Source organism: Capra hircus, chromosome 19, assembly GCF_001704415.2.
Source record: "Capra hircus breed San Clemente chromosome 19, ASM170441v1, whole genome shotgun sequence".
Lineage (NCBI taxonomy): Eukaryota > Metazoa > Chordata > Mammalia > Artiodactyla > Bovidae > Capra > Capra hircus.
This window is the reverse complement of record NC_030826.1, coordinates 52944096-52957219: the sequence shown is the minus strand read 5'-3', so window position 1 is coordinate 52957219 and position 13124 is coordinate 52944096. Positions and strand designations below refer to the sequence as shown.

General features: G+C 60.0%; 1 protein-coding gene across 1 annotated transcript in view; it reads right to left on the bottom strand.

Moving 5' to 3' along the window:
- Window positions 1–13124, bottom strand: part of DNAH17 (dynein axonemal heavy chain 17) — a 100422-nt gene that overhangs the window by 41868 nt on the left and 45430 nt on the right. The window contains exons 35-46 of the mRNA XM_018063680.1: window positions 12507–12663; window positions 11447–11551; window positions 9749–9906; window positions 8975–9113; window positions 8595–8822; window positions 8055–8192; window positions 7067–7199; window positions 5760–5887; window positions 4941–5089; window positions 1075–1357; window positions 817–990; window positions 359–566 (exon numbers count right to left, since the gene is read on the bottom strand). Of these exons, the coding sequence (XP_017919169.1) occupies window positions 359–566; window positions 817–990; window positions 1075–1357; window positions 4941–5089; window positions 5760–5887; window positions 7067–7199; window positions 8055–8192; window positions 8595–8822; window positions 8975–9113; window positions 9749–9906; window positions 11447–11551; window positions 12507–12663 (2000 nt within the window). The remainder of the gene's footprint in view (window positions 1–358; window positions 567–816; window positions 991–1074; window positions 1358–4940; window positions 5090–5759; window positions 5888–7066; window positions 7200–8054; window positions 8193–8594; window positions 8823–8974; window positions 9114–9748; window positions 9907–11446; window positions 11552–12506; window positions 12664–13124) is intronic.

The window sequence follows — 13124 nt, the reverse complement described above, 5'->3', positions numbered from 1 at the left end:
GGGTAGCCCTGGGGGCCACCAAGGACAGGTGGGTTGGACTCCAGCCACCCAGGGAGGGAAGGAGAGAGGGGTGGGCACCACGGCTCCCAGGCAGGGGGGCAGGAAACTTGTGTCCCATTGACCTTGGGCCACCCGAGACTGGCTGTGAGCTCCCTGTGGGATCTGGTACCCCCACTATGGGGACAGAGACCGGTGGGTGGGGGGCATGGGAAATGGAGAGGCAGCTGTTGAGCTCCTGGGGCTGTGGTAAGAAGGGACGGGGCAACTGAGAGTGGGATCGGGGGCCAGCATGTCAGACAAGAGTGACCGGGTGTGTCCAGGCCAGGCAGTGAGCACCTGGGCTCATCCTCAACCTCACCCTGCAGCATGGCCGAGGTCGTGTAGAAGTTGAAGGGCACGGCCTGCACCAGGTAGTCGTCGGTGCTCAGGCTGTCCAGCTTGTCCCCCATCAGCACCGACTTGCCCGTCCCTGCGTTCCCCACCAGCATGACCGGCCACGACTTCTCCATGAGCAGGTCCATGAAGTAGCGGATGCGGATGGTTTCCGTGGTGTGCACCAGCGAGGCCTGGTCGGGGGCGGAGTGGGGCGGGAAGATGTCGAGGGAGGAGCCATGACCTCAGACAGACCCGGGCCTCCAGGTCCCACCTCCGGACAAACTTGCAGACCTAGGCAGTGTGTTAGATCCCCCAGTCGTACGGAAAAGGTCCTACTGATGGAAACTGTTTGCGACTGGACGTCCCGATGAAAAGCGTGGGGTGGGGCTCTGAGTCCCGCTCCTCAATCGCTGCCTATCGTCACTGTTCTGGGCAGTTTACCTGCAGCGGGACGTCAGGGTCCAGCTCGAAGGCGGGCACTTTTTCTGTCCACGGCAGGAACTTCTTGGTGTCAGGGTCTATGTAGTAGTCGAAGACCGTCCCCTGCGAAGGGAACTTGATCGTCTTAAATTCGTTGATCCACCACCTGCTGAACTCGACCCGATAATCTACAAGCTGTTGGGAGACAAAAGGGAGGCTCAGGAAGGGTCCCCCTGGGAGGGATGCCGGGAGAGCGCACCTGGGCGGCCGGCTGCTCACCTGGTCCTGGAACATGGCCCCCCCGAAGGCCCAGAAGCAGGCGAACACGAAGTAGAGCTCGTAGAGCTCCTTGGCGGAGTCGGGGGGTGTGTTCTTCTCGGTGAGGAGGCACTCAAGCAGGTAGAGGATCATCTGGGTGATGGTGATCTCAGGCACCGGCGTGATCTTCTTAAACCCGAAGCGGAGCTTGTCCAGGCAGGTGGGCAGGTACTTGTCGAAGAGGATCATCAGGTTGGCCTTCTCTGACTGCACCTTGCGCCTCTCGATCCAGCTGCTCACCACCCTGGGGAAGGCGGGAAGGTGCTGAAGGACCAGGCTACCGGGTGGGGTCCCTCTGGTGACCCTCCCCTTGCTAAAGGCTCCCACATGATTCTGGTGCTCCTGCCTGGTGACGGGGCCGGTCCCAAGACCTTCAGAGGATCAGATGAGGGCACGCTCTTTCCCTGGGATTCTAGCTGTGGGGTGCTGTCTGCCTAGAACAACTAGGAGCCGCGCTTGCTACCCTCAGATGTGGCCGATGCTGAGGACAGTGGGGCTGCAATGTAGGAGGAGAGGGGAGGAGAGGTTTCATAACATCGTCTGGGGGACAGACAGGGAGGGAGCAGGAAGGGAAGAGAAGGAGAGGAGCAGGGACACATCGTGTGAGTATCTGGACTCCTGGATCCAGCCGTGCCTGGAGCATGCACGGTGAATTGAGCCCGTTGACACTTTCAGTGGAAGAGTCCAAACCAATACAACAGGCCTTCCTGGGGAGCCGTGTTGCCTGGAGTGGGTTGCACAGAGGTGGTCACCACGGCTGTGAGGGGTGTGTATTCCAGAGTCTGAGTGCCCGACTTGAATGGGCTCTGGCGTGGCCAGCGGTGGCCTTGGGTAAGTTACTCAACACGTCTGGGCCTCAGGTTTCTCACCCGCAGATGAGAGTGATGATGATAACTCCCATTTGGAAGGACTACCTGGGTTGATATTTTTAAGGCTCAGAGGACAGGGCCTGGTCCGCAGTAAGTGCTAAATAGGCGCCTGCTAAAAGCGTAAAGAGTGCTGGCCGATGAGCTCAGTAAGCTATCATTTCCAGGATGCCCAGAGCGTAAGCAGGAAGCTCACGTTACCCAACGCAGCTTGCCTGCCCTCTGCAGACACGCCTTTCTGCAAGTGAGTGCATGTTCTGGAAGCTCTGAGTCTCACTACATCCCCAGCAGATGAGGGAACCAAGAGTTCAAAACCTCTGCCCTGTTGGCCCTGGGTTAGCTAGGTAACGGGGCAGGTTTTCAAGCACTTGGCAAGCCCAGGCAAGCAACCACGTGCAGTTAGGAACCGAACTCCAGGTACACGAGGTCTTCAGAACGGAGACCAATTTGCAAGTCTATTCATAGACTGCTGCATTTGCCTTCTATCTTGCAGGCGGATATATCAAATTTTACATTTTGCCTTGTTAGAGACATTTAATGCATGCAAACGCGTGTGCCGACTTTGATCTGCCAGCTCAGATATATAACACCGAAAGGACAAGAGGCTCCCCCGTGGGCACCTGTCCTGTCCCCGGAGGCCATGGGACCCTTGGACGTCCCCTGCTCCCTTCACGTCCCCCTCCGGGATGGCTGCCCCTGCGGGAGCGCTGCTCTTCCTCTGGGGCTAGGGGTGCCCTGAGCTGGCTCTGAGCCTCTCCACTTCTCTCCAGCAAAACCCAGGTTTCCTCTTGGTCCCCAAGGAGCCGCTCAGAGTCTCCTGGTCATTCCTCTGGAGCTCCACGGACCACTCCCAGCCAAAGGGCGCGTCTTCTTCAGCCCACTCAGTGCCCCTCCTCTGCCCACCCCTGCTGATCTTCTGGCTCTTTCCTCCCCGCCCCTGCTGGCTGTCCCCCTGGGTGCCCCTCAGCCCCGTCAGCTTCTTTCTGTCCCCCTGCATCTTAGCGGCTCCTGCCCAGACTTTGTTCCAGTTCTCTTGCCTCGTCTGCTGCCCACCCTGGCAAAACCCAGACGTGCGATGTGGACAGAGTTGGCGGTCCCTTGGAAGACATGTCCCCCTGCGGTCTGTGACTGTGGCCTTATTTGGGAAAAGGGTGCTTGCAGATGAAATCAAGGTAAGGACCTCGAGACTGGAACATCACGGAGGAGGGTGGGCCCTGATCCACTGCCTGGTCCTTCTAAGAAGGGAAATTATGACACACAGAGGCGTGTGCGGGGTGGGGGGCACCTGAGGTTCACAAAGTGGCCACACCCGTCTACCAGCCAGGGATTGCCGGCAGCGCTAGAAGCTGGGGAAGAGCCCTGGAAGAGGCCCCCTCAGAGCTTCTGGAAGGAACCAGCCCTCCCAGGGCCTGGTTTCAGACCTCTGGCCTCCAGAAGCAGAAGAGGATAGCCCTCCATTGTTTGCAGCTGCCTGGTCTGTGGTCCTTGGTCATAGCGGCCACAGGACGCCAGCAAAGAGGGCGGACAGGTGATACTGAAGAAGACGGCGCAGGGGTGCTGGGTCTCGGCGGCCCCCAGGCCCCTGTGGGTCAGGCCGGCTCCAGTCCCGCCCCTGCCAGGCCACGGCGCTCAGCACCCCTCCAGCCCCTGCCTCGCTGTGTGGGGAGCTGGGCGCACAGAGCACCAACTCTCCGCCTCCCCGGCTCCCCCCACTCGCCTGCACCTGGAAACCCTCCTGCCTCTGCTCCGCAGCGCTCATCTTTCCCAGCTGCTTCAAGACTCATTTCCAGAAAGACCCTCCTTTCGAGGGCCTCCTCCCAGTTCCTGCTCCTCGAATTGCCACCTGGCTTCTGGCTCTGTCATGCCAGGAAGCTGTTCTGCCTGAGTTAGCGGTCAGCTCCCAGCTGCCAAAATCCAGCGGCAACTTTCTGTCCTTGGCTCCTGAGGCTCCAGACGCGACCCTCTCGACCCCGCCTCCCCTTCTGAGGCTTCTTCCTCCCTGGGTGTGCAGGAGGCCACCTTCCCGTTTCCCTGCAGCCTGTTTCTTCTGGAAGCGCTTCCTCCCCACATCTCTTATCACGCTCCACGCGTCTGCTGGAGACCCAGTTTCCCCAGCACCGAGCAGCCTAGGGTCAGACATGCACAGGAGGCACTGGTTGAAGAGGTGGATGGACAGATGGCTGAATGAGCGCAGCCGCGGTGTTTCTCGTGAGCCTGTCAGTCCTGGAATGCTGCATCGGGGTTTCTACATAAGACCATGCAGGACGTCCTGGCATGTAAATTGCTAGCCATGGGTCCAAGCGCGAAAATGTACCTCCAAGTTCAACGCCAAGCCTTCCATTTCTCACAATTTCAAACATTTCTCACATCCACCCCTGCTCCCCATCCCCAGTGGCCACCTGTCGTCTGCTGGCATGAACTCTTCCCTTCACATCAGAGAGGGCCCCTGTGCCAGCCCCTAGGCTGGTCCAGGGCCAGTCCCTTCCTGCCAAGAGCATCTTGATGCTTCACGGTCCATCCGCCAACACCAGACTGCTGCCCATCCCTGGGAACTTCACACTCTCGCTCCGATGTGCCTTAAATGTTGGTTCTCACCTGAAACGCTTTCCACTCGGAAAGCTCCTTCTCCTCTCGGCGGGGGGGGGGGGGGGGGGGGGTGTCCGCCCAAACTCCAGCTCCCCTAGGAAGACTTCCTGTCTCCATGACAGGCCCAGCCCCTCCCTTTCCACTTGCTTCATCGGCCGCCGTGACGCAGTCTCCAGGCATGTCATCACTTACTCACACGTCTCTCCTGCATCCTTGCATTGCAGTGACCATGCTGCCCGGGGAGGGCCTGGCACACGGCGCTTACCGTATGAATGAATAAGCGAGTGAGTGGATGTGTGCCCAGGCAACACTGACATGCCGCCACCCTTCCCTTTTTCTCTGCATAGTTTGAAGGAGAACAAAAGCTCAACTCACGGGTTCCAGCCCAGGTCGGCAGGGTTGATGTACAGGATGCCGGCTCTGGAGACAGTGGCCGGCGTGGCCGTCCTCAGGTGGCTGATCTCGAACACCAGCCGCATGGTGCGGTTCAGGGGGATCCGCTCATTGCTGGCCAGGGTGAGGACCTGGAGAGGGGCGTGGGCCTGTGGGTTTCAGCTGCAAGAGCTCCCTTGTCCTGAGGCGGCCACAGGCCCCATCTCAGAGGAGGCGGAGGCCAGAGACACCCTCTGCACCCCACCAGCCACCAACCGCTTCCCTAACCCAGCACCTCGCCACCATCCTAGATGTCAGCGCCTCCTCCACCCCTCCCACCCCAGGGCCATGGAGAGCACCCAGACGTGCGTGGGCCATGCAGGACTTCACTCTGGGGTTAAATTTGCCTCATTAAACCATGACTCCTCCTCCCTTTCCTGGGGAATGCTGGGGTTCCCTCCTCCACCCAGCTGAGAATCACTTTCTTAAGCTGCTTTTAGACGATTTTTGACGTCATCTGCACCTTCCAAGATATTAGCTTCCCCTCCCACGTGGTGCCACCCACCACGTGGTCAGGTAGGAACGCTCCCCGTGCCTGCACCCTTCGCCCACGCTGCCCAAAGAGCATCTGAGCTGGCCTGGGCTCAGTGGACCTGCATCCTGCAAGGACTGTGCCTCGGGATGGGGGCTTCCCCTGGCCCCTCGCCATCTATAACACTCTGTGCAGAGCTCCAGACAGGCCCCATCGTCAGTCCCCACTCACAGCGGGTCCTGCCCCTGTGGTTCTGGGAGGTCGGCTCTGGGGTCGCGGGCCCCTCTCACCTTGTTGTCGTCCATGACGGTGTTGAGAGACTCGATCCACATGGGGTCTATGTCTCCATCGAGCACGATCCACTTGGGGCCGTCGTGAGTGATGTTGGCCAGGTCCCGCATGATGGTGGAGAAGAGGCCTGTGGGCGGTGGGGTGGATCAGGCCTGGCTCTGGGCAGCAATCCATGGGGGCGCTGACAGCACCCTGGGCATTCCCCGGGCCAAGGTCCAGCCCGCCCCCTCCTGCGCCCGGCTGGCCGGCCCTGACCTCTCTCTCAGAGGTGGCCAGTGCCCTGCCCCAGCGGGACAGTGGATGCTCAGACGGGAGGGGACCTGGCTCACTTCCTGCCCTTCTCCTGACCCCAAGGTCCCCTCCTTGATGCCTCCACCCCTGACCCTGCCCCACAATACCTCCCGCAAGTCTGGTCCATCCTCAGATTCGACAGCCCTACGTGGAGCGCCACAACCCCAACCAGGGCCCCACCCCTTCACTCCTCACTCCCCACCTTTCTTCCATCAGTAAAGGTTTGCTGAGTGCTCAAGTCTCAGACTCAGAGCATGGGGCTTGGGGATAGTTACAAGCCCCTACTCACCTCACAGAACTTGTATTCCAGTGGAGGGGGGCAGGGGAAACACAAGAGACACACGCAGAAACAGATATAGTGTCACAAAGAGAAAGCAGGGTGAGGGGCAAAGGACCCTTGCAGGGGAGACTGCAGCAGAGCCCCAGCCCAGTCTGGGAAGAGGGTGACGGAAGCTCAGGCAGGGTAGGGGAGCCGCCAGGAGGCAGGCAGCCCTCCTTCCATCTGCTCCAGTGCCCCTTCCTCCCCCTGGGGCCCCTCTCTCTCCTCCAGCCCCTCACTTGTCCTTTCCCCAGTGTCCCGGGCTCTTTTTATAAAGCACAGACCTCGTCAAGGCCCTCCTCCAGGGAAGCAGCGTTCCCAGCCCCTGAGGCTCCGGCCTGTGTTTCTGGGTCCCTCCCCGCTCTGTGGACCACAGTGTGGCGGCCCTGCTCGGGGCTGCTGTGCTGATGCTCACGTGTCCGTGGCTTCCCCAGTTCCCCCGCCTGGTGGAGTGAGCCGGCTCCCCTCTGTGGTCTCCCTGCCCTCTGTGAGTGCCATCAGGATGCTCCGTGCGTATGTGCGGCCCCCTGCCCCAGCTGGCCCTGCCGAGGGTCTCCCTCGGGGGCCTGGCTGTGGGTTCACTGCACGGAGCCCGGCCGAGCATCCACAGCAAAATCGGCGGGCCGTGGATCCAGGCCTAGGACGCCTGCTCTGACCCCTGGTCCCCTTAGTCCCACGGGGACCCCGCTCTGTTACCATCTTTCCACTCCCTGGTTGCCGGGTTGATGATGCCAAAGAGTTCGTCACAGGTGACAGCCTTGGGGTCCAAGTCCACGGCCACCGGCTTCCTCTTCAAGTTCTGGTAGGTCTTGTTCAGAGACCTGAGCACCTGCACCAAGGGGGGGCCGCTCACGCGGGGCTCAGGGGCTGCACCCCATGCCCAAACCCCGCACCAGGGCCCTCGTGCGAGCTCACAGGGCCTTTGAAGACCCACGGGCAGAAGCCCCGCCTTGGGCCCGCTTCGCCCAGGAGACGTGCAGGTGCATTTGCATCCTCCAGAAAACACCCAGGGCCACGCCAGGCGCCCCGCGATCACTCCTCTGTGCACAGCGGACAGCTGCTGTGCCAAGGCCTGGGAAAATTCACATTGTTCCTGATAATACAAGTAATGTGTGCTCGCTGGGAAAAATTACCTGCAACTCTCCCACTGAGAGAAGAGTTTTTAAGGACATTTGAGGAGGTTCACGTGGATATGCGTGTAGATACACACACACACACACACACATACATTCCTTTTTAGAGAACTGGCTCATACAGTTTCTGCTTTTTAAAAATAACTTGAAGTGAGCATCCCTCGCGTTACGCAGTCTTTAGAGATGATCTTTAATAATAGCATAATTGTCCATCCTGTGGGCGTCTAGCTGAGTGCTCGGCTGGTTTAGAATTTTCCGATGTTAGGGGTATCAGTAATGCTGGCCGCCACCCTCTGCTTCCCACTGTGCCCCAGGCGATGGCAGGGGCCAGGAGGGCGGGGATTGGCTGCAGACAGGTGGATGACCAGCATCAAGGGAGAAGGAACGGAAGGAGAGGAGGCCTGGGAGAAGGGTCTTAAGGGGGGACCAGGCTCCCCAGCCACTCTGCACCTCCTCCGCTGTCCCTGTCACCCAGCACAGCTCCCTTCCCAGTCCATGACACTCTTCGGGGGCCCGGGGGGCCCTGGGCTGGGTTGCAGGAAGGCGCGTACCTGGGACTTGCCGCTGCCCGCGTTCCCGATGACAAACACTGAATGCCGGACCTGCAGCAGCTCCTCCAGCTGCACCACCTTCAGCACGAAGCTGTCCTCTGCCTGCAGCTGGAGCTCCATGATGCTCTGCTTGATGACCTGGGGGGGGGCAGGCAGGACGGGGTGCTGGGCCCGCCATGCAGGACCGGGGAGCCCCCTGCCAGGGAAGAGATCAGGAGGAAACAGCGGCCCTGCCCGTGTGGGTGCCCAGGTGCTCCGCCGTGGGTGCTACCGAGACCCCCATGCGGGGGATGGGTTTGTCCGAAGCCCCTTCTGCTTCTTCTTCTGACCCTCCAGTATTGAGAAAGGGGCTGGAGAGGCAGTCTGTGGCCTCGGGACATTGCTCAGGGCAGAGGGAGACACGCACGTGTGGCCATTGCCTGCTGGCAGAGACAGCCATCATCCCTGTGTGGTACCTGCCACTTAGGTGGTGGAAAGTGATGGTGGAAAGTGAGGTCCTCGGCAGCAAGGAGGCGCTGGTGGGACCCCAGCCATACCCACCTTCTCAAAATTCAGGTCCCGTTTCCGAGGCACATCCAGGGCAGGGAAGAGGTCCCCGATGAGCCCCATGAACACGGGCAGGTCGTCGGTGACGATCTTGGGGATGTTGAAGTCCCTGAGTGCCCTCATCAGCACTTGGTCCTCTGCCCGGCTGGGGTCGCCCCTCTTCAGGGAGCCGGCGACCACCAGCACAGACTTGATGGCTCGCAGGCCCCAGTCGTAGTGATCCTGCGGGTGGGTGGGCAGGCATGAGCGTGCCTCCTGACGTGCCGGGACCGAGGCTGGGGAGCTTCGCCAGGCCATCTGGGAGGCAGCCCAGGCTGCCTGCATTTGTCATCCCTCCCGCCCCTGGCTCCGTGGGCCCCCGGACAGTCACACACCTGCTTTGACAGCAGCTCTTTGCACAAGGTGTAGAGTGTGATGAACTTCCTGGCCAGAAGGCGGGCCTCCAGAAAGCCCTCGGCCACCAGCATGATCTCACATATCAGTTCAAAGTCGGGGACCACCATGGCGCAGGGCCTGAGGGGTGCGGGGGGTCTGTCTTGGCTTCTCCCATCCTCCACCCCTGCCCCCACCTGCCCCTCAGGACCTCACCTTCCAGGAGGACCACAGCCTTACTGGCAGAGATTCTAGGTGCAGAGCAGCTTCCCAGACCCCCTCCCCTCCACTTGGCTCCCCTCGCATCTTTACTGTTGCTCCCTTGCTCTGCACAGGGGTGTCTCCGGGCCCTGCCCCCCTTTACTCAACTCCTCTGAGAGTCACCTGAGCCCTGTCTCTGCCCATCACCTTGTACCAATCGGCTGTGTGCATGCTCATTCTCTCAGTCGTGTCTGAATCTCTGTGACCCCATGGACTGTAGCCCATCAGGCTCCTAAGTCCGTAGGATTTCCCAGGCAAGAGTGCTGGAGTGGGCTGCCATTTCCTTCTCCAGGGGATCTTCCCGACCTGTGGGCAGGTGATGCCTAAAACGGGACCTTCCTCTCCACCCCTTGGGAATCAGAGAGTGGGAAGACACCGTCTGCTCCTTACAGAGGTCCTGGCCAGCTAGCCCCTCTCACCCAGGCCTTGTTTCCCATCCCCCGCCTCCCCAAGCCCCCTCTGGGTTGACCCAGCCCTCCACAGCCGCTCTCCTGGGCCTTGCCCCCGCCGCACACCTGAACAAGGCCTTTAAGTTCTCCGGCAGCTCCGTGCGCCCAGCATACCCCGGGTTCATGGTGATGAAGATCCCGACAGTGGGGATGAGACTTATCATTTCTCCCAGGAAATTAAACGTTTTCTTCTTGGCCCGAATCGCATCTTGGACACATTTTACCTAAACGGTTGGTACATAAATGGGTTCATGCGGAAACAGCTAACTTCGATGGGCTGGACGGAGCTTCCTTTGCGCTAAGGCATGTGAGTGGCTGTGGATTTGCAGCTTTGGATTTTAAACTTTGATACAATTGTAGATTCACGTGCAGTTTTAAGAAAGAACAGAGAGGGATCCCGTGGGTCCCTCCCCAGCGCTCCCCAGTGGTGACCGTGTTACAGCATCACCACCAGGACAGCAACGTGGAGATTTGGACATTTCTGTGACCTCAGGTGTAGTCGCCCTTGACAGCCACCCCCACAGCTCTGCCACCACACCCCCTGACTCCCTGCAACCACTCATCTGCTCCCGTTTCTGTAAGGCTGTCTTCCATTAACCTTAGTAAGTAGGATGGTACAGTATGTCATCTCAGACGGGCTTTGGTCACTCAGAGAGACGCCCTGGGGGTTCCTCCAGGTCGAGGCTAATCCTCGTTATGTGACGTTCCGCCCCTTAGCCGTTTTGTGTGTCTGTTCCTGCTCGGGGCGTGACCCATGGGAGGGCTGATTGGTAGCCATCCCCACATCAGATACTCAGCATCAGGTGAAATCTGAATTCTGGGACCATTAGCTGCCTTTGACCCTTGATGCCCGCTGAGCAGCTGCAAACCTCCAAGTCACCACTGGAGGGCGCCCTGTACCCACAGTTAAGACCCTCTCCGAGTCTGGGGCTCCCAAGCAAAGCCCAGGACTTTCCTGCCAGACGGGTGTGCGGTGTGTGCCGCTCACATCCCAACAGGGCGGGGCCTGGAGGTGGGACCCCGCCCTCAACTACCACGTGGAGCCTCTCCTGATGTTCCATTCCAGTTCTTGCTCCTCTACTTCAGTTCAGAGCTCCACATAATTTTCCTGGGGTCTGTGCACTGACTTTGGGGGTTGGGGGTCCCCAAGGCAGCGGTCAGCACTGCCAGAGAGTCCAGGGGGCACTGACTGCCCCCATCTTCCCTTTGCCTTGCTGGCCTCTGGTCCCAGGGCTTGGGGATAGTTCTGTGTCTACATCAAGAGGGAAACAGCAGTGAAGGAGGCCAGCTACCCGCACTCACCCCTAATCCTGCCAGCAAACCCATTCTACGGATTAGACAATGGAGTCATGGAGAGTTTAAATAGAGCCCAGAACTAGGCAGTCCCGCACTCCATCACGGGTATCCCCCAAATACCCGGGCACACTTCCTCCTCTCTCCCAGCACTCTTGTGTAATTGACAAGCTCCTATGCATACTTCAATGCCCAGCTCCACTGCGAAGTGAAACAAAGCCGTCTGTCCTGGACCCTGGGCAAAACTGACTGTCCCCTCATCCGTATTCGGCGACAAGTGTGCCGCCGTGTCTGACCCTTCTGTATGCCCCACCAGACTGTGGGCCTCTGAAGGACAAGGCTGGGGTCCTGCCCACCTCTGTGCCACACCCCCACTCAGGCTGACCTGACCATACTGGGAAGCTGATGAGCCCTGACGAGGGAGGGCAGCGAGTTCCCGAAGGTGACCCCAAGGCCGCACCGGGGCCCTACCTGTACAGCGATCACGGACAAGACCTCCACGGAGATCCGATTAAACTCGTCGAAGCAGCCCCAGGCTCCGGTCTGGGCCAGGCCCTTGTAGATATTTCCGCAGGACTAGAAAAGGTGACAGGGAGAAGTGAGCAGTGGAGAGTCCTGCCAGGAGCCTACACTTGCCCTGTCAGCTCCTGCCCAGGCTGGGGAGCTTTGGGGCCCCTGGGAGGCTAGAGGCAGGTCGTCCACTCCCTGGAAGAGTCAACACTACATGGGGCAGGGTGCCAGGAAGAGCCCAGATCCTCCCTGGGCTGAGGGCTTTGCCTGGACTCAGATAAGGCCGTATGTGTAAAATTCACCCTGGTATTTTCCACTAGCACACAAGGAAGGGGCCTTCCCTCTAAGGTGGAGGAGACGGACTCAGGCCCTTGAAGGATAAACGGGGTGATTCTTCAGTGTTTATACACAAGATTCCTTCTAGGAGGATCCAACTTCAGATTTCACTTCTCTAAAACCCAGGAGGTTGGTGTGGGCTGTGGCCTTGACAGTCAGAGGGGGCTGCTGTCCCCACCCTCAGCCTCAAGATGGGGTCTCCTGGACTCTGGGGATCCCATGGGGATGGGGCAGGGAGGCCCCAGGGGGCCATGCTCATGACCTCAGTGCCCCCCAACCCTTCCCACCAGAGGCTGCTTTGACCTGACCTCCACGGTCTTCTTTCCTGGGCCCTTTAAGAACTGTGGCTGTGCCGCAAAGCCTCTGGTGACCGCAGGGACCTGGCCCCTCCCAAGGGGCCACCCCCTACCCCCTACCCCCTACCCCCTGCCCCCTTGAAGGCTCTCTCTCTGGTGTTCCCAGTTGCTGGGACAAGCTTGGGATGTAGGTTGGGAAGGGTTGCCTCCCCAGTGGGGGAGGATGTTTGGGGGTGGGTCTTGTCCACCCTGGGATCCTCTACCAGACACACAGGTCATGCCCAAGAGGCCAGCCAGTAGTGCCACCCGTCCAGCGGTCACTTGGGGAGTGTTGGCTGCGGCCTCCTGGGGGAGGGGACTTCAGGGTCCCCTGGACGTGGGGTGCGTACCTTGTAGTCCATCTGCTCAGAGCAGTTGAAGACGTAGACCATGGTGCCCAGGGCTCTGCCCAGGTCCTTGGTCGTCTCGGTCTTGCCAGTCCCGGCGGGGCCAGCAGGAGCTCCGCCCATGATCAGATGGAGGGACTGGGTCAAGGTTATGTAGCATCTGTAAGGGATGTTCAATCAGCCTGTGGGTGGCAACCCCAGGGCTGCCCGCTTTCTTTTACCGTGGGTCGGTGACGGCCCCTGAGCCCCAAGGCGGCACCAAAGGGGGCTCAAAGGGGCCAAGGAGGACTTGAGACGTCACCAAGGGGCAAAAGCCGTCCTGCTGGAGCTGACGCTACGTGAGGCCCGAACCAGCCTCGGCACTGGGGGGTTGGGGGGGACGTTACGGTGCCCACCCAACGCAACAGCCGCAACACAGGCGCTGAGGACCTGGTGCCCGCCCAACGCAACAGTCACAACACAGGCGCTGAGGACCTGGTGCCCGCCCAACGCAACAGTCACAACACAGGTGCTGAGGACCTGGTCTGAGTCCTTTTTGGTGTTATATGATTCACTTGACTCTCGACAAGCTGCTGCGGATTTATAAAACATCGTCCCCATTTTACAGGCCCTCAGAAAGGC